This window comes from Stegostoma tigrinum, chromosome 35, assembly GCF_030684315.1.
Source record: "Stegostoma tigrinum isolate sSteTig4 chromosome 35, sSteTig4.hap1, whole genome shotgun sequence".
NCBI lineage: Eukaryota > Metazoa > Chordata > Chondrichthyes > Orectolobiformes > Stegostomatidae > Stegostoma > Stegostoma tigrinum.
The window spans coordinates 14,206,282-14,228,474 of NC_081388.1; the positions used below are offsets into that span (position 1 = coordinate 14,206,282).

A 22,193-nucleotide genomic window follows, 5' to 3' on the forward strand; every position below is an offset into this window, starting at 1 on the left:
TTTCTTCTTCATGTGATCCTATCCCATCCTCTTTAAAAAGAAATCTGGTTTTAGATGGAAAATAGCAACCAAACATATGTGCCTGTGTGGTAACCATTACAAATGAGATCTTCCCACATCTGAAGGCAACGGAAACTGGGTTAAGCTGAAAAGTTTGGATTCAAAGACCATTTTTGCTTCAACTTAATTCTTTTTTAAACACACCATATTCTTTTGTTTTAGTGCATCACTGGCAAGGCCGGTAGTTATTGTCTGCCCCTAATTACCCCATGGGTTCAACTGCTCTTTTCAGAGGGCAGCTAAAGATTCAACCAGGGGGTCTGGAGTCACATGTAGGCCAGACCAGGTAAGGATGGCAGATTCCTTCCCGAAAGGGCATTAGTCAACCAGATGGGTGTAAGAAAATTGTTTCAATTCCACATTTATTAATTTTAATTTAAATTAGGACGACACCAAAATTGGAGGCATAGCAGACAGTGAAGATCAAATGGGTCAATGGGCTGAAAAACAGCAGATGGAGTTCAATCTAGACAAATGCGAGGTATTGCATTTTGGAACAAACAGGGGCATGGCTTACACAATGAAAGGCACAGCCTTGGGTGGTTTGTAGAACATAGGGACCTAGGGTTCAGCTACATAGTTCTTTGAAGTTTGCGCCACATGTAGACAGGGTGATTAAAAAGGCATTTCACACACTTGTCTTCATTGTTTAGTCCTTATGAGTATCGAAGTTGGAACGTCATGATGAGGTTGTACAGGATGTTGGTGAGGCCTCTTCTGGTGAGTTCTGTGTGCGGGTCTGGTTGCCCAGTTATAGAAAGGATATTATGAAGGTGGAGGGGGCTCAGAAAAGATTTACCAGGATCTCACCGGAAATGGAGGGTCTGAGTTATAAAGAAAGGCTGGGACCTTTTCCACTGGAGCATAAGAGGTGACCTTATAGCGGTTTATAAGATCATGAGGGGTATACAGAGGGTTAATTGTAGTTGTCTTTTCCCCAGGATAGGGGATTTCAAGAGTGGGGGGGGCATAATTTTAAGGTGAGAGGAGAGAGACTTAAACAAAGGCACGAGGGGTAACTTTCTTTTTTACAGAGAGGTTGGTTCACATGTGGAATGAACTTCCTGAGGAAGTGGTGGATGTGGGTACAGTTACAAATTTTAAAAGACGTAAGTACATGGCTAGGAAAGCTTTAGAGGGACATGAGCCAGGAGCAGGTAGGTCGGACTAGTTTAGTTTGAGATTACGTTTGGCTTGGCCTGGTTGGATGGAAGGGTTTGTTTCTGTGCTGGATGCCTCAAAAATCCCGAGAAAGTACCACCATGCCATCATTGGTGTGCAATTGTTGTTTTTGTAGCGTATTTGTAGCAATGCATAAACATAGGCACCACGTCAACATAATGTAAAATAACGTTTTTTTAATCAATGAATCAAAGTGTGTCGAGGGGACAAAGTATGTTGGAGATCTCACTTTGCAAGCTTTGTTGAGCTTCTTTCCAATATCCGGAGATACTTCCCAGGCTGGTAAACGTCCTAATTGTTTGCCTTACCCTTCTTCTGTTGTGCTTTGACAATGTTCAATTTTTTGGGCATGTTGGAGCTAGCTTTCATAGTGACATCGTGCTCAATCTTGTTCCTTATCGCAACTTCCAGGTTCTGCGGAACAGGTTTAAAAGGAAGCAGTCAAACGCCTTGACAAGGTTTGCAGCCTTAACGTGTGCAGAGTTGCTGCACTGCCCGAGACTTAAACATCTCCTTCCGCAACCTCTCTCTGACTGTTGTGCCAAGGGGCATGGAGACTAGACGCAAGCAGGGGTTAGCAATGCTAATGCAGCCGGGGCAGCAAGCGAGCTGTCAACTTATAACTCTTGAGCAACGGCAGGACCTCAGAGAAGATGGTCTGGATGTGGGACAGAAACAGTGCAGGCAAACCTGGCCACATGTTGCCCAAAACAGGCTGCTCGGTGGATTTCACAAGGATGGGGATAACTGAAAGACCATGACAGCATTCCCCTCCAACCCCGCACTCAAGAAATTCAGTGAATGCTAACAAATGCATCTGGAGCACATGTGCTAAACATTCCTGACCATCAGATGAACATGGAGGTGGCTGCAAATGCTTCAGACCATAGAATATAGGAACAGGAGCAGGCCCTTGAGTCTGCTTTGCCATTCTAGATCTGGTTTGACCATCAATCTCAAAGCTATTCTCTTCGCCTTAATGCATTTAATGTCTGGAAATCTATCGATTTTACTCATTGACTAGATAGGCTGGAACTTTTCTTCACTAGAGTGTAGGGGGTTGACAGGCGACTTTAATCAAAGCTTATAAAATCATGAGGGGCATAGAGTTAATCCTGTTGACTTTTCCCTAGGATGGAAGATACCAAGACGAGGGGTTATGTTTTTAAGGTAAGGGGAAACAGATTTAAAAAAGACATGAGGGATAAATATTTTACACAGAAAGTGGTTCACATGTGGAATGAACTTCCTGAGGAAGTAGCGGATGTGGGTACAGTTATAATGTTTAAAAGATATTGGATAAGTACATAAACAGGAAAGGTTTGGAGGATTATGAGCCGGGAACAGACCATTGGGACCAGTTTAGTTTGGGATTTTGTTCGGCATGGACTGGTTGGACCGATGTGTCTGCTTCCGTGCTGTATGACTCTGTGACTATGACTCGACGACTGAACTTCCTCAGCCTTTTGGAGTAAAGGATTCCAAAGATTCATCGCCCTGTGAGAGAAGGAACACCTCCTCATCTCAGTTCCTGAAATAATGGTACTCGGAGTTTGCAATGACCACCAGCCTGGGTTGCTACTTTCTTAGACAGTCCTGCCTGAGGTTGCTCAGTTTGCCATACAGAAAGACTTGTGTTTCTCTAGCGCCTCTCATGACCACAAGACATCACAAAGCACTTCTCACGAGTGCAGCCACCCACTGTTTTAAACTGTTTGTGATTATTTTTTAAACCTTATTGTGGCAAGTTACAGGACATAACAGAGAGCGCCGTGGTGGGCTGGGTTGGGGTGGTTTCTCTATGTTGCAAAGACGGCTATGGAAGGTACGTGGTAGGCACTGTTTTGTTTTCTATGCCTCCCCACATCAGATGGACTGACAAATGACTGAAAGGGAGAAATCTCAATCCCATTGGGAAAACAAGGTGTAGAGCTAGATGAACACAGCAGGCCAAGCAGCATCAGAGGAGCAGGAAGGCTGACATTTCGGGTTGAGACACTTCTTCAGAGAAATGACAATCCCATTGGTATGTATATGCCAACAAACCAGTCAAGTTGCTCACTGGCCACCTCTGCTGGCAGCATTGCAGCACTGCAGCAGCACACTTCCTATCTTTAACACTCGGTACACACTGAGTGTGTTAAAACCCTTCCGTGCCAGGACAACGCAGTGGATCTTCACCAACAGTGGGCTGAAGGATGCTCTCTGATCCTTGTTGCCCTGTGCAACCTTTCCCGGGTTGCAAAGTTGAGCAGCTAGCCTCATTTTTCTGACAGATTTGATGGAGCTGGAGGAGATTATGCCAGGTCTGGCTAAGGTAGATAAGAAAAACCTGTTACATTGAGCTGATGGCACATGGGCCAGAGGATCGCAGGGTTTTAAGGTTCTGGAAAAGACAGGCAAGGGGAATTTGTTGTTTGCTGCCTATGAGGCTAATGGGAATGAAGGAAATTTGTTGAGCACATCAAACAAATAGATCTGTAGAGCGACAGAGATAGAGTTAGGGAGTAGGATGAACCGGACTGCTCCTTGGGGCATCGCCATGGGTTTGAAAGGCCTCATGGCCTCCTCTGTGCTGTAAATGACTATAGAATCCGCACTGCGCCCTGCTGGCAACTCACAAATCAAAGGCCCATATGAGCTCCTGCCCCTCTCCGCACACAAATCTCCACTTTGTTGTCTTCACACACAGGGAACCCGTTCAGGCAGTTACACCAACTCTCTGACCAAACTCTGTCGCAATCTTTTGCTTGCCCTCACTACTCAGAGTCCCAGCTTGGGGAGGGGGGGTTGGGGAACACAGTCTCCCCTGGGAAGTGTGAAGGTTCTGCATTTAAGCTCCACTCCAGAGATCTCAGCACAGAAGACCAGCTGACCTGCACCGCGCCCCCCCCCCCCCCCCCCATCCCACCCGCCGAGTGCAGTACTGACGGAGTCAAAATGGGTCATCTTTCAAACAAAACACCTCTCAGATGGTTGTGAAACCAACAGGTGGCACGGTGGCTCAGTGGTTAGCACTGGGTCCCAGGTTTGATTCCAGCCTCTAGCAACTATCAGTGTGGAGTTTGAATGTTCTCTCAGTCTGTGTGGGTTTCCTCCCACAAACCAAAGATGGACAGGTTAGGTGGATTGGCCATGCTAAATTGCCCAGTAGCAACCAGGGATGTGCAGGCTGGGTGGATGAGCCATAGTAATTACAAGGAAAGGGTGTGGGTGGGATGCTCTGTGGTGGGTCAGTGCAGACTCAGTGGGCTGAATGACCTCTATCTGCACTGTAAGGACTCTATTAAAGGAGTGTTGATAGTACGCACCTGGCAATTAACCTTTCTCGAGGAATAGAAAATGAGACTTACTTCAATGGGGAGAGACTGCAGAATGATGTGGTGCAGAGTACACTTGTACGGGAGTTACAAAATGTTCGCACACAGGCGTGGTTCAATTAAGAAGGCTAATGGAGTGTTGGCCTTGAGAGCAACGGGGTGGAATGTAAACATAGGGAGGACTTGCTACACCAGTACACAGTACTGGTGAGACTGCAGCTCATGCACTGTGTGTACATTTGACCTCCTTACACAAGGAGGTGAGTACCTGCCTTCAGGGCCCAGGACAGGGGTGTACCTCAGGGCCCAAAACCTGGATGCCTGGTTATATTCTAAGGGGTCTCCTGAACTTGAGTTGGAGCCCAGGGGGCCAAGGTCATTTACCAGCTCCACAGGCCCATGTCTTCTGGCCCTGCTTGAATCGGAAGCTGTTCAGAGAGGGTTTACAAGGCTGATTCTTGTGACAAGAGGGGTGTCTTTGAAGGGAAGGTTGAGCCCGTACTCCTTGAACTTAGAAGAATGAGATTCTGAAAGGGTGTGACAGAGAGGATGTTTCCTCTTCGGTGGAAGGGGGTGTGGGACGTGAATCCACAATAAAGGGGTCACAGCTTAAACATAAGAGGTCTCCCATTTAAGACTGAAGTTTGGGGCTTTTGTTTATTCTGACAGGATTGAGAATTCTCTCTCCCAGAGAGTGGAGACTGGGTCAGTGGACACACCAGGCTGAGTTAAGATAGGTTTTTACTTGATAAGGGCGTCCAGGGCTATGGGGAACAAGCAGGAATGCAGAGTTAATGTACAGTCAGATGACCCACAAGCTAGTTGAATTGTGGAACAGGTTAGGTGGGCTGAATGGCATATTTCTTTACCCAACTCTGACTATTTTAAATTGTTCACATATTGAAACAGCTGAAACCAACTTTCCATTTCTATTGCTCTTCAGTGTTTCCCCACCTACTACACACAGAATAAAATGTGCATACATTTCAAAAGAAATACCTTCTTCAATTTCTGTTGCTGAACTACTTGAGTCTTTTTTGGAGCGATTATTCTTCCTAACAAGGAAGGGGGAAACAAAACAAAAGTTATCCACTGAGGAAAACATAGATCAGTGTATCAGTTATGTACCATTATATAATAATAAGGGGCGGGGGGGGCAGTCAGTTAATTCAGTGGCTGATTTGCGATGCAGAACGATACCATCAATGCGGGTTGGATCCCTTGTACCAGCTGAGGTTATAAAGAACAAAAAACAAAGAAAATTACAGCACAGGAACAGGCCCTTCGGCCCTCCAAGCCTGTGCTGATCCAGATCCTCTTTCTAAACTTGTCACCTATTTTCCAAGGAGCTCCCTGTACATTCATGTATCTGTCTAGATACATCTTAAATGATGCTATCGTGTCCACCTCCACTGGAAATGCGTTGCAGGCACCCACCACCCTCTGCGTAAAGAACTTTCCACGCATATCTCCCTTAAACTTTTCCCCTCTCACCTTGAAATTGTGACCCCTAGTAACTGAGTCTTGCACTCTATGGAAAAAGTTTCTTGCTATCCACCCTGTCTATACCGCTCATGATTTTGTAGACCTCAATCGGTCCCCCCTCAACCTCCGTCTTTCTAATCTAAATAATCATAACCTACTCAACCTCTCTTCATAGCTAGCACCCTCCATACCAGGCAATATCCTGGTGAACCTCCTCTGCACCCTCTCCAAAGCATCCACACCCTTTTGGTAATGCAGCAACCAGCAGTGTATACAGTATTCCAAACGTGGTTGAACCAAAGTCCTATACAACTGTGACATGACCTGCCAACTCTTGTACTCAGTACCCCGTCAGATGAATGAAAGCATGCTGTATGCCTTCTTGACCACTCTTTCAACCTGCGTTGCCACCTTCAGGGTACAATGGACCTGAGCACCCACATCTCTTTGGGCATCAATTTTCCCAGGGCTTTTACAGTATAGTTTGCTCTTAAACTGAATCTTCCAAAATGCATCACCTCGCATTTTCCTCAATTGAACTCCATCTGTCATTTCTCCCCCCAACTCTCCAATCTATCCATATTCTGCTGCATTCTCTGACAGTCCCTTTCACTATCTGCTACACCACCAATCTTAGTGTCATCGGCAAACTTGCTAATCCGACCATCTATACATTCCTCCAGATCATTTATATACATCACAAACAACAGTGGTCCCAACACGGATCCGTGAGGAACACCACTGGTCACAGTTCTCTATGTTGAGAAACTCCCTTCCACTACAACTCTCTGTCCCCTGTTGCCTAGCCAATTCTCTATCCATCTAGCTAGTACACCCAGGACCCTATGAGACTTCACTTTCTCCTACCATGGGGAACCTTATCAGATGCCTTACTGAAGTCCATGTATATGACATCTACAGACCTTCCCTCATCTATCATCTTTGTCACTTCCTCAAAGAATTCTCTCAAGTTGGTGAGACATGACCTTCCCTGCACAAAACCATGTTGCCTATCACTAATAAGCCCATTTTCTTCCAAATCTAAATAGATCGTATCCCTCAGTATCTTCTCCAGCAGCTTTCCCACCATTGATGTCAGGCTCACCGGTCGATAATTACCTGGATTATCATTGCTACTTTTTTTTAACAAGGGGACAACATTTGCAATTCTCCAGTCCTCCAGGACCTCACCCGTGCTCAAGGATGCTGCAAAGATATCTGTTAAGGCCCCAGCTATTTCCTCTCTCACTTCCCTCAGTAACATGGGATAGGAACCATCTGGACATGAGGACTTATCCACCTTAATGTCTTTTAGAATACCTAACACTTCCCCCCCCTCCTTATACCAACTTGACCTAGAGTGATTAAACATCTATCCCTAACCTCAACAGCCATCATGTCCCTCTCTTTGGTGAATATTGACACAAAGTACTCACTAAGAATCTCACTCATTTTCTCTGACTCCTCGCATAACTTCCTTCCTTTGTCCTTGAGTGAGCCAACCCTTTCTCTAGTTACCCTCTTGCTCCTTATGAATGAATAAAAGGCGTTTGGATTTTTCTTAAATCTGTTTGCTGAAGATATTTCATGACCCCTTTTAGCCCTGTTAATTCCTTGTTTCAGATTGGTCCTACTTTCCTGATATTCTTCCAAGACTTAGACTCTTTTCCTAGACCTAGACCTTACGTTAGCTTCCTTTTTCCTCTTTGCTAGTCTCACAATTTCACCTGTCATCCATGGTTCCCTAATCCTGCCCTTTCTATCCCTCATTTTCCAGGACATGACTGTCCTGCACTCTAATCAACCTCTCTTTAAAAGCCTCCCACATATTAAATGTGGATTTACCCTCAAATAGCTGCTCCCACTCCACATTCCCCAGCTCCTGCCAAATTTTGCTACAGTTGGCCTTCCCCCAATTTAGCCCTCTTCCTTTAGGACCACTCTCGTCTTTGTCCATCAGTGTCCTAAAACTTACAGAATTGTGATCACTATTCCCAAAGTGATCCCCTACTGAAACTTCAACCACCTGGCCGGGCTCATTCCCCAACACCAGGTCCAGTATGGCCTCTTCCCGAGTTGGACTGTTTACATACTGCTCCATAAAACCCTCCTGGATGCGCCTGACAAATTCTGCTCCACCCAAACCCCTAACACTAACTGAATCCCAGTCAATGTTGGGAAAATTAAAATCTCACATCACCACCATCCTGTTGCTCCTACATCTTTCCATAATCTGTTTACATATTTGTACCTCCATCTCACACTCACTGTTGGGAGGCCTGTAGTACAGCCCCAACATTGTTACTGCACCCTTCCTATTTCTGAGCCCTGCCCATACTGCCTCACTGCTCGATTTCTCCGTAGTGCCCTCCTTCAGCACAGCTGTGATATCCTCTTTGGCCAGAAATGCAACTCCTCTACCCTTTTTACCTCCCTCTCTATCCCGTCTGAAGCATCTATATCCAGGGATATTTAGTTGCCAATCTTATCCTTCCCTCAACCAACTCTCAGCAATAGCAATAACATCATACTCCCAGGTACCAATCCAAGCCCTTAGTTCATCTGCCTTACCTACTACACTTCTCACATGAAAACAAATGCACCCTAGACCACGTGTCCCTTTGCGTTCATCATCTGCTCTCTGCCTACTCTTCCCCTTAGTCACACTGAATTGATTATCTAATTCCTTTAGGCTTTAGTTACTATCTCCTTACTGTCCACTAACCTCCTCATTTGGTCCCCATCCCCATGCCACATTAGTTTAAACCCTCCACAACAGCATTAGCAAAAGCACCCCCTACGACATTGGTTCCAGTCCTGCCCAGGCGTAGGCCGTCCGATTTGTGATAGCCCCATCTCCCCCAGAATCAGTGCCAATGTCCCAAAAATCTGAACCCCTCCCTCCTGCACCATCCCTCAGGCCACTCATTTATCTTGCCTATTCTCTCATTTCTACTCTGATCATGGAGAACTCGCCTTCTCAACCTGTCCCCTCATGTTAAACTGACATTGGTCATCCTCTCCCTGATGAGAGGGCAGGGCTATGGTGCAGCGGGGTGTCACCGGACTTGAAACATTTAATCCTGTTCTTCTCTTCACAGTCCTGCTGAGTTTCTGCAGCAAGTATGAAGCTGGATGAACACAGCAGGCCAAGCAGCATCTTAGGAGCGCAGAAGTTGACGTTTCGGGCCTAGACCCTTCATCAGAGATGGGGATGGGGAGAGGGTTCTGAAATAAACAGGGAGAGAGGGGGAGGTGGACCGAAGATGGATAGAGAAGAAGATAGGTGGAGAGATCCAGCATCTGCAGTTCCCATTATCCCTTTCTGCAGTAAGTTCTGTTTTAGCTTATTTCAGATTTACAAAAGCCACTGATCTTTGTTTTACAATATGACCCTGGAGGATGACTGGCAAATTTAACTTTACAATAGTCAGGCGAACAATGACACTGGATTTTCTTCAGACAACACCTTCCAAGTCCACTTCCATCTGGAAGCACAAGGGATGCTGGTACAGAGGAACACTACAATCTGCATATTCCCCGCCCACCACCCAGCCACGCCCCTCACGCCGAGGCCCAGGTCAGGCCCCGCCCCTCGCGTCGGGCCCCGTTCAGACTCCGCCCACTATGCAGTCCTGCCTTTCACATCGGATTCCAGATCAGGCCCCGCCCATCACACACGAGAACGCGCCACGAACCCAGGCCCCGCCCACTTAACCCAAATACCGAACACAAGGTCCCGCCCACCACACATGGCGAGTTACTCCGACCCCGCCCATCACGTACTAGAACGCGCCTCTAACCCACTTAACCCAAACACAGGTCCTCAGGCCTCGCCCACCGCACGTGGAGCACCACCCCGACCCCGCGCTTTTGTTCCGCCCCGCCCACTGCACACAAGCCCACGCCCACTCCGCCGGCCTCGCCGTCGTCCCCTGCACCGACCCCCGGGAATCCCCACGTCTCCCCACAAGTCCCAAAGCAAATTCTCACTGTCCATCCGCGGGAGTACCGGGACACGGGGCTAGTGCGGTCTCCATCTCCCTCTCTGTCTCGCCGATACTTCACTCATTATCAGCCTCACCTCCTTTCCGGGGCCGTGCGGCTCCGCCTCGCTTATTCTTCGGCTTCTTTCCCGCTGGGGCCCGCGCCGCCAGTTTTAGCCGACCCTGCGCCATGGCGACCAGTTAGTGTGGCATTGTGGGATAGTGAGGGCCGATGGAGAGCGGCATTGTGGGATAGTGAGGGGCATTGTGGGGTAGTGAGGGGCGATGGAGAGCGGCATTGTGGGATAGTGAGGGGCGATGGAGAGCGGCATTGTGGGGTAGTGAGGGCCGATGGAGAGCGGCATTGTGGGATAGTGAGGGGCGATGGGGAGGGGCATTGTGGGGTAGTGAGGCGGGCGACTGTGGGGTATTGTGGGATAGTGAGGGGCAAAGGAAGACATTGTGGGATAACAAGGCGCGGAGCTGGATGAACACGGCAGGCTAAGCAGCATCAGAGGTGCAGGAAGGCTGACGTTTCGGGCTTAGACCCTTCCCCATTCCTGAAGAAGGCTCTAGGCTCGAAACGTCAGCTTTTGTGCTCCTGAGATGCTGCTTGGCCTGCTGTGTTCATCCAGCCTCACATTTTATTATCTTGGATTCTCCAGCATCTGCAGTTCCCATTATCTCTCCACACTTTGTTATCTCAGATACTCCAGCATCTGCAGTTCCTACTATCTCAGGCATTGTGGGATAGTGCGGGGCGATGGAGAGCGGCAGTGAAAAACAACGGAAAGGGTCGCTGTGGGAATCGTATGACGCAATGGAGAGGGTGTTGTGGGATAGTGAGGGGCGACAGGAAGGAGCATCTTGGGATAGATAGGGGCAATAGGAGGAGTATTGTGAGATAGTGACAAAGGAGAGGGGCAATGGAAAGAGGCCAATGTTGTCTATCTCACACGCTGCATTCAAGGATGCCTCAAGGCACGGTATATTGGCAAGACCATGCAGAAGCTACAACAGATGAACGAACACTGCACAACCATTGCCAGACAGGAATGTTCTCTGCTAGTCCAGGAACACTTCAGTCAAGGACATTCAGCCCCGAGGACTAAACCCTCTGCATGCGATTCTTATACCTATCATATTATTCCAGTCATTTGTTTTGTCTCGCTCACTGCCTTAGTTTTAATTTTTGTAATTATCCCTCTGCCTCAATTAATCAGATTGTTGGTCATCCCTTCACTTGTTATTCAGTTGTTCACACTTTCCTCACATCGTCTGACACTCTTGATCACTTGGAGAGACCTATTAGTCAACCTGCAGACAGTCCAGTCACACCATCTGTATGATCTTTTGCTCTTTCTGATTATAAAGGCTGTGCCTGGGTGCTCTCTTCGAGGAAGGAGCAGTGCAACGAAAGCTTGTGATTTCAAATAAACCTGTTGGACTATAACCTGGTGTTGTGTGATTTCTGACCTTAGCCACCCCAGACCAACACAATCAGTTTCACATCATGTTCACTAAAAAGAGCAGGGACAGCATCAAACTCTGCCACAAGGATTGAATGTAGTGAATTGTGTAAGTGCATTTAAGGGGAGGCTAGACAAGGAGATAAGGGAGAAGGGAATAGGGGTTTATTTTAACAGGACAGAACAGGAACAGGCCCTTCCCAACATCATGTCCGTGCCAACCATGATGCCATTCTACACTATTCCCATCTGCCTGCACATCCATATCCCTCTATTCCCTGCCTATTCATGGGTCACTCTCTTAATGCCTCTTAAGTGTTGCTATCATATCTACTTCTACCACCTCCCTTGGCACATGTTCCAAACTACCATCCTGTGCATAAAATAAACTTATCTCACATGTCTTTTAAACCTTCCCCACGCCGCCGCCCCCTCCCCACCTTAAATCTATGCCCCTTCATATGTGACATTTCCACCCTGGGAAAGACACTCCAACTACCCACCCTATCCATGCCTCATAATTTTATATACTTGATCAGTTCGCCCGAGACTCCAAAGCTCTGGCGAAAACAATCCAAGTTTGTTCCAACTCTCCATATTACTAACACATTCCAATCCAGGCAACATCCTGGTAAATCTCTTTCCTATCCTGTCCAAAGCATTTAGGTAGATTGAGATGAAGAAAGGTGGGAGGGGGGAGGTTGCACTGCAGTGTAAACACCAGCATATCCTGTTTGTGTGCCATTATAAAACCATGGAAATGAGCAGGAACATTGACGCATGCAAGATGATGCCAAATCAGTTTAATTTAAACCAGCATCCAGTTTGCTGTCAAGACAGCAAAGAGAAGATTTGAGAAAAATCTTGTGGTCATGATCAAGTGTTGTAGACTCTACACTGTGGAAGCAAGCCATTTGACCATCCAAAGAGCAGCCCACCCCCCCACCCTGTCCACGTAACCCTACGTTTCCCACGGCCAAACGTAACCAACCCATCTCTGGACAATTTCCCATGGCCGATCCACCTAACCTGTACATCTTTGGACTGTGGGAGGAAATCGGAGCACCTGGCGGAAACCCAGGCAGTCACAGGGAGAATATGGAAACGCCACACAGGCAGTCGCTTGAGGGAGGAAATGAACCCGGGTCCCCGACGCTGTGAGGCAGCAGTGCTAACCATTTCACTGCCCTGTGTCAGTGGCTAATGTTGATGATTTTCAACAGGCAGGGAACACGCATTGAATACTTGGGTTTGGGGATATAAGAGAAACTTGAGTAATGAGCGGGCATTCAGGACGAATTAAGAAAGGCCTCAGATTGAAAACAAACAAATGTGAGAGCAACAAGGGACATGGGGAGGAAGAGGCGAAGAGGAAGTGTACAATTAACAAGTGTGGCTCGTGTCCCGATGTGCATTATCGGTCAATGCTTTCCGAAGTTCTCCAGGTTCATGAACTCCAAACTCTGTAATAATTCCGGCCGTGATGAGGCTGTGAGGTGTAATATCAAATGCAGGGTTCCACACATTGATACCTGCAGAGACAGAAAGCAATCGCATTAAAATGACAGTGTTCACCATCCGGCCTGGCCAGAGCTCTATCACTGTCACACTTTACACATCACGCTGTCAGCCTTGACTCAAATTGGGTAGAGGTCTTCCCTCAGATGGACAGTCGTGGGTTTCAATGCCACCAGAAATTTGAGTACACACTCTAGGTTAACGTCTCACAGCAGTACTGGGGGTGTCATGATTATCTTTGTTGATCCCTCGCGGATGAGGATGTAGACGCCTGTACAGACCGACAGGGCTACCACAGGCTCTGTTACACTTGGGGCCAGTTGGTGGTCATGAGAAGGAGTGGCTGCATTCTCCTTTCATTGGATAGCAAATCTCAAAGTGCTCAATGCCTTCCCGGATGCAGCTCCTCACTTTGGACCGTCTTGGGCCAGCGATTCCTAGGTGTCCGGTGGGAATGCTGCACCTCCCCAGCAAGGCCTGGAGGGTATTGCTGGAACACTTCCCCTGCCTACCTGGGGCTACTTGCCGTTTTGGAGCTAGGAGTAGGGCATCTGCTTGGGGAGTCTCGTGCCAGTCATGTGGATGGCATGGAGTGCCACACTGTCAGAGAGGCAGTCTTTAATAGATAAGACATCGATCCCAGGCCTCACCCTGAAAGGACAGAACAGGCACTGTGTGGAAGGGAGTGGGGAACCAACATCTATCGAGCCTACAGCACTACTACAGATGACGTGGTCATTATCAGATTGCTGCATGTTGGAGATCGCTGACTGAACACCAGCTGCCCTGTTTCCTGGATCCAAACTGCCAAGATTCTCGGCCAAGTGTTTTGGGACACAGTGAGGTTGTGAAAAGGTGTGGCACTAAATGCAAATGTTTTCTTTCTCCCTGGGCACCAAAGCGATGATTCATGGCTACAACCAGGACATCGTGTCAGTCCAGAGCAGTGGCTCAATCCTCTACCAACACAGAAATCACTGGAGAAACTCATCTGTGTCGAGAGAGAAAAACAGTGTTTCAAGTCCGGTATGACTGTCACAGAATCTCTACAGTGTGGAAGGAGGCCGTTCGGCCCATCGCGTCCACGCATACCCTCCGAAGAGCATCCCACCCAGTCCCACCCGTCACCCTGCATTTCCCATGACTAACCCACCCAGCCTGCACATCCCCGGACACTGTGGGCAATTTGGCACGGCTAATTCACCTTAACCCGCACACCTTTGGGCTGGAAACCAGAGCAAACCCACGCAGACACGGGGAGAATGTGCAAATTCCACACGTTGACAGTCGCTCGAGGCTGGAATCAAACCTAGGTCCCTGGTGCTGTGAGGCGGCAGTGTTAACCACTGAGCCACTGAGCCAACTACAGTCCCAGAGAAATGGGGGAGACTCTTCATTCCGAAGAAGAGTCATATTGGACTCAAAACATCAACTCTGCTTCTCTCTCTCCACAGATGCTGCTGAGTTTCTCCATCTTTCTCAGTCTCTGTTTCAGATTTCCAGCATCTGCAGTATTTTGCCTTTATTCTCAAATTAGTTGGTCCCGTTAGAGATTATAAAAGGCACTGCTCCGGAATTTCTTTGAAGTGTGCCATCTGCAAGGCTGGCATTTATTACTCATCACTAGGCAACTGAGTGGTGCTTTCTGGGCCACTTCAGAGCGTAGTTAGATTGGGCTGGGGGCGAGGGAACACCAATTTCCTAAATGGCATTTGCAAAACAGATGGGGTTTCAATATGTTACCATCACTAGTGGCTAACTTCTCACACCAGAGTTATGCATTGAATTTAAATTCCACCAGCTGGTGTGGTAGGATTTGAAACCATGTCCATCCAGCATTGGCATGGGTCTCCAGTCCAGTGACACCACCAGTGTGCCATCACTTCCCCATTCCAAGCAGCGTGTCCACCGACAAGAGATGGCGAGCTTAGCAACACGGCGCAAAGACAACAGTCTCTCCCTCAATGTCAGCAAAACAAAGGAGCTAGTCATTGACTTCAGGAAGTGGAGTGGAGGACACGCTCCCGTCTGTGTCAATGGCATTGAGGTGGACGTGGTCGAGAGCTTTGAGTTCCTAGGAGTAAACCCCACCAACAACTGTCCTGGTCCACCCACACTGATGCTACAGTCAAGAACACTTCCACTTCCTCAGGAGGCTAAGGAAATTCAGCACGTCCACAATGACCCTTACCGATTTTTATAGACGCACCATTGAAAGTATCCTACCAAGATTTATCACAGCTTGGCATGGCAACTGCTCTGCCCAAAATGACATGAAACTACAGAGGGTTGGGAACACAGCCCAGTCCATCACACAAACTAGGCTTTGTTTCATTGACTCCAACTATATTTCCTCCTGCCTCAGGAAAGTGGCCAACATCATCAAACACCCCTCTCCACCCCAAATATACTCTCTTCCACCTTCTTCCATCGAGCAGAAGATACACAGGTTTGAAAACATGTGCCAACAGATTTAAGAACAGCTTCTTCCCTGCTGTTACCAGACTTTGGAATGGACCTGTCATATACTAGACCTGATCTTTTCCTGCACCTTCTCTGTTGCTGTAACACTATAGTCTGTTCTATTACGTAAAGCATGTCTGACTAGTACGCAAAACAGTACTTTTCACTGTACCTCGGTACATGTGACAATAATAAATCAAATCAAATCAGACGCAAACACACTGACTTCAGACCATACTCGTGCTGAAGAGCACTGACCCACAACCTCTTCTTACCTGGCGCAGCGATGCGGGCTCCGTTGAAATCTGTCAGTTCCTTGCCGGGCCTTTCCTCGACGACGATCTGCCCCCCGCTCTCCAGAGTCAGGTCGCACGACGAGCTGGGGGCTGCCACGTAGAAAGGAATGCGATGGTGCAGAGCCGCGATGGCCAGCTGGTAGGTCCCAATCTTATTGGCTGTGTCTCCGTTGGCCACGATACGGTCCGCCCCCACCACAACAGCTGTGCACACAAGGTCAGCTGGTCAGTCACCGGGCAGCAAAAATGGCACCGTGCCCTGCTCTCGTCAAGCTGAGGTCAAACTGGAACCCACCTGGTGGGCAATATGGCCGTCACATTCCACAAAGCCACCAATTAGAGCCCCATGCAGGTTGGGGGTGGGTCAGGGGGCAATGTTTTCTTTTGTCAGTCAACCTTTTCAGACAGGTCTCTGGAGTGGAACTCAGGCCAGAGGTAGGAACGCTATCTCAATACATCAAGAGGGCCATCTTTTAAGTCACCAGTTGTTTGAAATACAGTGGCTCTGTGGCTGTCCACTTTCACTCATGGAATCCCTACAGTGCAGGAGGTGGCCACTTGGCCCATTGAGCCTGTGCTAACCCTCTGAAGAGCATCCCATCTCCATAACCCGACACTTTCTAGGGCTAACCCACCCAGCCCGCACTAACCTGGACACTAGGTGGCCAATATAGCATGGCCAATCCACCCTAGCCTGCACATCTTTGGGCGATGGGAGGAAACCGGAGCATCCGGAGGAAACCCACTCAGACACCGGGACGACATGCAAACTTCACACAGACAGTCGCCCGAGGGTGGAATCGAACCCAGGTCCCTGGTGCTGTGAGGCAGCAGTGCTGACCACTGAGCCGCCCCAGAATCAGGCTCAAGAATGAAAAGGGGAGAGGGCAACAAGAGGCTGGCAGGTTAAGGGTGCCACCTTTGCCATAGACTCTGCCACACCCTGCACTTGTGCCCCCCATCCACACCCCCAACCCCGCTGACAACACCACCAAGATGGCACACAGCTTGAGGCGTTACCTGATATCCCCTTCTCCTTCATCGCCATGGAGACCATGCTATCAGCAATGAGTGTGGCTGGGATCTTGTCATGCACCAGCTCGTAGGCCGTGAGCCTGGCCCCCTGATTGTACGGCCGAGTCTCTGTGCAGTAAACATGTTCCAGACAACCCATGGACCACAGCGAGCGGATGACACCTGGGGGTGGAGGTAGCCAACACCATCAACGTTTTATAATCAATCTTGTTACAATGCAGGCAGGACTTACATAGAGTCATACAGCACAGAAACAGACCTTTCGGTCCAACTCGTCAATGCAGAAACTGAACTAGTCCCATTTGCTTGTGTTTGGCCCATATCCCGCTCAACCCTTCCTATCACTGTGTCACAAAGACCTCTCCAACTTGCATTTATACAGCAACTTCAATGTCCCACGCCACATGGCCAGGAAAATTTTGATCCCAAGCTACCAAAAGAGATGTTGCGTGGATTTTATGCAGCATCTGAAAGCAAAAGAGAGAGAGAGAAAGAGAGGTTGTAGATTTGTTCGCCGAGCCCATGTGTTTGGTTGCAGACGTTTCGTCACCGTGCTTGGAAACATCGTCAGCGCGCTTCCAGTGTAGCGCTGGTGATCCGTCTCACTTCTTATTTATATGCCTTGGTTCCAAGTCTACAACCTCATCCATAATGCAAGCTACAAATCCTCTCAAACTTTGAGAGAGAGAAAATTTGAGAGGTATAGGAAGGAGATTCCAGAGTCCAGGTCTGGGCAGTTAATCTGAAACGTGTTATAGGCCAGACCAGGCCCGCTCAAAATAGTTTAAGAAGGTAGCCTACACTCTAATTTTTTAAAAATTTAAATGTATATGTAAAGTGCTGTGTTCCAGATGCAATGCGACTGCTCAAACTATTCGATGTTAAACAAAATACAATTTATTCAAACATGATTGTTAGAATCCAACAAAAGAAAGAGGAATTTAGAATGACTGAACTCTATTGAAAAATTTAACAGAGTAATAGATACAGTAGCTATTAATTAACTGTTCCAATATAGTAACACACTTTGGCAAAAATTCAGACAATAGATTTCCCTCACAAGTAACCCAGCAGCAGACAGAATCCCCAGCTTCTAGCTGTAACAAAGAGAGGGAAAAGGCAGCATCAGCTTCTTCAAAACTCCCACCTTGTTGAGACTCCAACAGCAACTGCTTAAAGCTATACCTAAAACTCAAAACCCACTAGAAATCCTGGCCTGTGAGAGCTGGCCACACCCATTCAGGCTGCTCCTATTGTTCCAACTTTAAATAAAACAGAGGCTCTCAAGCTGTTCACTTTACTGGCTTTTAAACAGACATCTCTGTCTTCAAACCTCTCTTTAAAAAAAGTGCAAAATAACCTCTTAAATCATTGTCAGTTGAGAGATTTAAAGAACCAGACTTGAGGGACCAGCTTCCACGCTTTCCCCAGGGGTTAGACTGCCAAAGGGAAGGTTACCACCTGTCTGAGGAAATGTAATCAGGGACACACAGGAAGAATCCTCCCGAGGTTATAGGGCTGGAATCTACGGAATTATGGTTATCTGGTTATCTATGGAATTCACTGCCACAGAAGGCTGTGTGGGCCAGGTCATTGAGTACATTGAAGACTGAGACGGGGAGAATGGAGTTGAGGAACTTATCAGCCATGATTGAATGGCGAAGCAGACTTGATGGGCGAATGGCCTAATTTCTGCTCCTACATCTTATGGTTGGGGGAAGTGACACAGTTAGGGAGAGACCGAGGCACGGACTGAAGAACTGACACAGAGAAAGCTAGAAAGCCCAGTTTGACTGGCACCCAGAAGTTCACTAACAAATGCAGCTCTTACCCAGCGCTGTTCCATATCCCGCTGTTGCCAGTGAGCCAGTGTTACAATGCGTGAGGATAATTACTTTCTCCGTTTTCGCCCTGGAGATGATGTGCTTGGCCCCGTGATTCCCGATACTTTTGTTGTCCTGAATGTCCTTGTCCAACATGGCCTCGATTCTGCAAATCAGACTTTTCATTGAGGGGTAAGAGGGGGTGAGAAAGGACTTTCATCAGAATTAGCAGCTGGACAAAGTTCACAGATTGGAGGCTGGTATAATTATAACAATAAAAAGGCATCTGGATGGGTATATGAGGTAATAGGAACTGCAGATGCTGGAGAATCTGAGACAACAAGGTGTAGAGCTGGATGAACACAAGGTGTAGAGCTGTATTGGGGATAATGGGAACTGCAGATGCTGGAGAATCCAAGATAATAAAATGTGAGGCTGGATGAACACAGCAGGCCAAGCAGCATCTCAGGAGCACAAAAGCTGACGTTTCGGGCCTAGACCCTTCATCAGAGAGCTGTATACCTAGTTATCTTGGATGGGTACATGATATGGGCCAAATGCTGGCAAATGGGACTAGATTACTTTAGGATATCTGGTCACCACGTATGGGTTGGACAGAAGGGTCTGTTTTTGTGCTGTACATCTCTATGACTCTGTACAAGTACTGCTTGAGTAACACAGGAATGCAGTGGTTTAGTGATAATGTCACTGCTTGTAGCCCAGAATACCATGTTAAATCAAAAGGGCCCTTCTGGTACAGTGGCAGTGTCCCTACCTCTGAGCCAGCAGACCCAGATTCTAATTCCACTTGTCTTGGTGGGTAATAACAAGTCGATTAGAACAAGCACAGACTTTCAACTCAGACAGATCAAATGAGATTAGGACAAGTCAGTGGTATTGTCACTAAACTAGCAACCAGGTTAATGGATTCAAATCCCACTCCAGCAGCTAGTGAAATGTAAACTCCATTGTTAAAATCTTCAATTAAATGCTGGAATCAGAAGTGATGACCATGAAATTATCATTGATAAATTGTTAAAATCCATCTGCTTCACTAATGTCCTTTGGGAAGGGAAGTCTGCCAGTCCTTACCTGGTCTGGCTTACACGTGACTCCAGACCCATAGCAATGTTTCTGACTCTCAACTGCCATCTGACACAGTTGGTGCGTTCACCATCTCTCAAAATAAACAAGGTGATTGCTTTGGAATGTTGGCCAAGACATCAGCAAACTTTCCGTTCGAATGGTGCACATATTACGTCTTTATTCAGACTTGCATTTCTGTAGCACCTGCAGCATCACAAAATAAAATGCCCCAAAGCACCTTCGCAGGAATGTTAACAAACAAGATTCAACAGCGGGGCAGGCAAAAAGGCGTCGCGACAGATGAATGAGAGGCTGGCTTTAAGGAGTGGCTTAAAGCAAGAGACAGATGTCAAGAACTGGGAGTTTCGGGAAAGAAACCTTGAATTTAGGGTCCAGGTGAGCGGATACCCAGATGGAGCCAGACAATGAATTGTGGATAGACGAGATCTAGAACTGGAGGTGCAGTGAGACTTGGGGAAGTTAAAGGGATAGGTGCCGGGAGGAGGTGGATGCTGATTAAATAGTTCTGAATCACAGCAATCCCATGAGATAGACTCAGGACTTGTGTCTCCACCCTGTCCCTGAGAGTCAAAGGCAATGGGATATCAGGGTGTGACAAAAAAAAGAATCTGCCAAGAGAATGGTTCAGGATGAAGCATTGACCAAAAACGAGGTGAGTATTTGCCCATGAGGGGAGAAACCCTGTGAATTAATAAACAGGAAGGGAAGCGAGAAGACTTGGAAGTTAGATTTGATGCATCACTGCATCCAAAGCAGTAAATTCGCGGCACAGTGGCTCAGAGGTTAGCGCTGCTGCCTCACAGCGCCAGGGACCCAGGTTCAATTCCACCCTATGACTGTCTGTGTGGAGTTTGCACATACTCCCCGCGTCTGCGTGGGTTTCCTCCGAGTGCTCCGGTTTCCTCCCACAGTCCAAAGATGTGCAGGCTAGATGGATTGGCCACGCTAATTATCCTAGCGTTCAGGGATGTGTACATTAGGCGGGTTAGACATGGGAAATACAGTGGTAGGGGAATGGGTCTGGGTGGGACACTCTTCAGGGGGGTCAGTGCAGACTTGTTGGGCTGAATGGCCTGTTTCCACCCTGCAGGGATTCTGTGCAAACAGTGGATTGCCAGTCAGTAAAGCGCAAGCCTATATGGTTGTGAAGTACCAGTGTGGATTTTGAGTGGAGTATTCAGACTCCATCCGCACAACCCCCCACCCTCCACTCTCTGTGCCACCAGCTCACTCCACACTGCCAGAGATGCCTCCCAGAAGTTCACGGGACCCTTTCGGCCTGCACTCACTTTTCTTTGAAGCTCTCTGCCGTGGAGTCCGGCCGTTTGACCTCACGCGTCACAAAGTCGGACAGTTCCTGCGCCGCCCGCGCCATATTCACCGCCGTGGGCCTGGAGGTCACGAGATGCCCCAGCGACTCGAGCGCAAAGCTGGCCAGGTCTTCCCTACTGGCCCCTTCCTCCCTCTGGTGTAGTTCCACGGCCAGGCTCAGGCAGCCGACGATCGCGATGGCAGGGGCACCCCTCACCTGGCAATGGCACAGCGGGGGGGGGGGGGTGGGGGGGTTATACACAACAACATTAGACAGCGGCCCTGCCCGGGGGGTGGGGGGAGTGGGGGGTGGGGGGAGTGGGGAGTGAGGGGAGAGGGCAGAGAGAAGTGGAAACTCATCATGAAGCTGGAGGGTGGAAGAGTTTGGTGAGGGGGGGGTGGAAGAGTTTGGTGAGGGGGGGGGGTGGAAGAGTTTGGTGAGGGGGGGGGTGGAAGAGTTTGGTGAGGGGGGGGGCGGAAGAGTTTGGTGAGGGGGGGGGTGGAAGAGTTTGGTGAGGGGGGGGGCGGAAGAGTTTGGTGAGGGGGGGGCGGAAGAGTTTGGTGAGGGGGGGGGGCGGAAGAGTTTGGTGAGGGGGGGGCGGAAGAGTTTGGTGAGGGGGGGCAGAAGAGTTTGGTGAGGGGGGGGACGGAAGAGTTTGGTGAGGGGGGGGACGGAAGAGTTTGGTGAGGGGGGGGACGGAAGAGTTTGGTGAGGAGGGGGGCGGAAGGGTTGAGGGAATGGTAGTGAGGCTAACAACTTGTTCCTGACACGGGGCTGGAGGAGACAAGGGACAGGAGTGGGGGGTAGGGGTGCAGTAGTGTTGGGTGGGCGGGGAGGAAGAGTGGACCTTGCAGTCTGAAGAGCAGTTAGTTCAGGTGGGACCTACCCAGCTCCTGGGGGTTACAGTGAAGAACAAGAGCAGCTTTACAACATGGTGAAGGGCTCCAAAAGGCAAAGCAGGATTCCAGCCTCACATTAACTCTTCACAGCCACCCACTCCCTCTCCCTCCACCACCCTCAGTTCCCAAAGCCACCCTCTCCCTCGCGCTCTCTCTCTCTCTCTCTCTCCCCTCCCTCGGTTCCCACAGTCACCCTCTCCCTCCCCCTCTCTCCCCTCCCTCGGTTCCCACAGTCACC

General features: G+C 48.6%; 2 protein-coding genes across 3 annotated transcripts in view; both read right to left on the bottom strand.

Moving 5' to 3' along the window:
- Positions 1-1,398: 1,398 nt before the first annotated feature.
- On the bottom strand, positions 1,399-10,268 carry c35h19orf53 (chromosome 35 C19orf53 homolog). Its single transcript, XM_048522006.2, has 3 exons — positions 10,132-10,268; positions 5,562-5,617; positions 1,399-1,656 (listed from the first exon to the last, which is right to left on the bottom strand). Exons 1-3 carry the CDS (start codon positions 10,223-10,225, stop codon positions 1,534-1,536), a joined length of 273 nt encoding a protein of 90 aa, XP_048377963.1. The 5' UTR covers positions 10,226-10,268; the 3' UTR covers positions 1,399-1,533.
- A 2,180-nt stretch (positions 10,269-12,448) lies between these two features.
- mri1 (methylthioribose-1-phosphate isomerase 1) overlaps positions 12,449-22,193 on the bottom strand; it is a 19,576-nt gene continuing 9,831 nt past the window's right edge. The window contains exons 2-6 of one of the 2 annotated variants that reach the window (XM_059639975.1): positions 21,034-21,272; positions 18,646-18,803; positions 16,800-16,976; positions 15,759-15,983; positions 12,449-13,034 (exon numbers count right to left, since the gene is read on the bottom strand). In XM_059639975.1, coding sequence (XP_059495958.1) covers positions 12,886-13,034; positions 15,759-15,983; positions 16,800-16,976; positions 18,646-18,803; positions 21,034-21,272 — 948 coding nt within the window. In that variant the 3' untranslated portion in view covers positions 12,449-12,885. Of the gene's footprint in view, positions 13,035-15,758; positions 15,984-16,799; positions 16,977-18,645; positions 18,816-21,033; positions 21,273-22,193 lie in introns of both variants that reach the window. The other variant, XM_059639974.1, reaches the window with a different exon arrangement.

What these genes read in the sequence shown, in the direction of transcription:
- c35h19orf53 (XM_048522006.2), bottom strand. Translation starts at nt 10,225, where the DNA reads ATGGCGCAGGGTCGGCTAAAACTGGCGGCGCGGGCCCCAGCGGGAAAG. An exon ending in CGCACGGCCCCGGAAAGGAG is followed by an intron (nt 5,618 to 10,131) that starts GTGAGGCTGATA and finishes CTTCCTTGTTAG; the next exon opens with GAAGAATAATCGCTCCAAAA. An exon ending in AGCAACAGAAATTGAAGAAG is followed by an intron (nt 1,657 to 5,561) that starts GTATTTCTTTTG and finishes CCTGTTCCGCAG; the next exon opens with AACCTGGAAGTTGCGATAAG.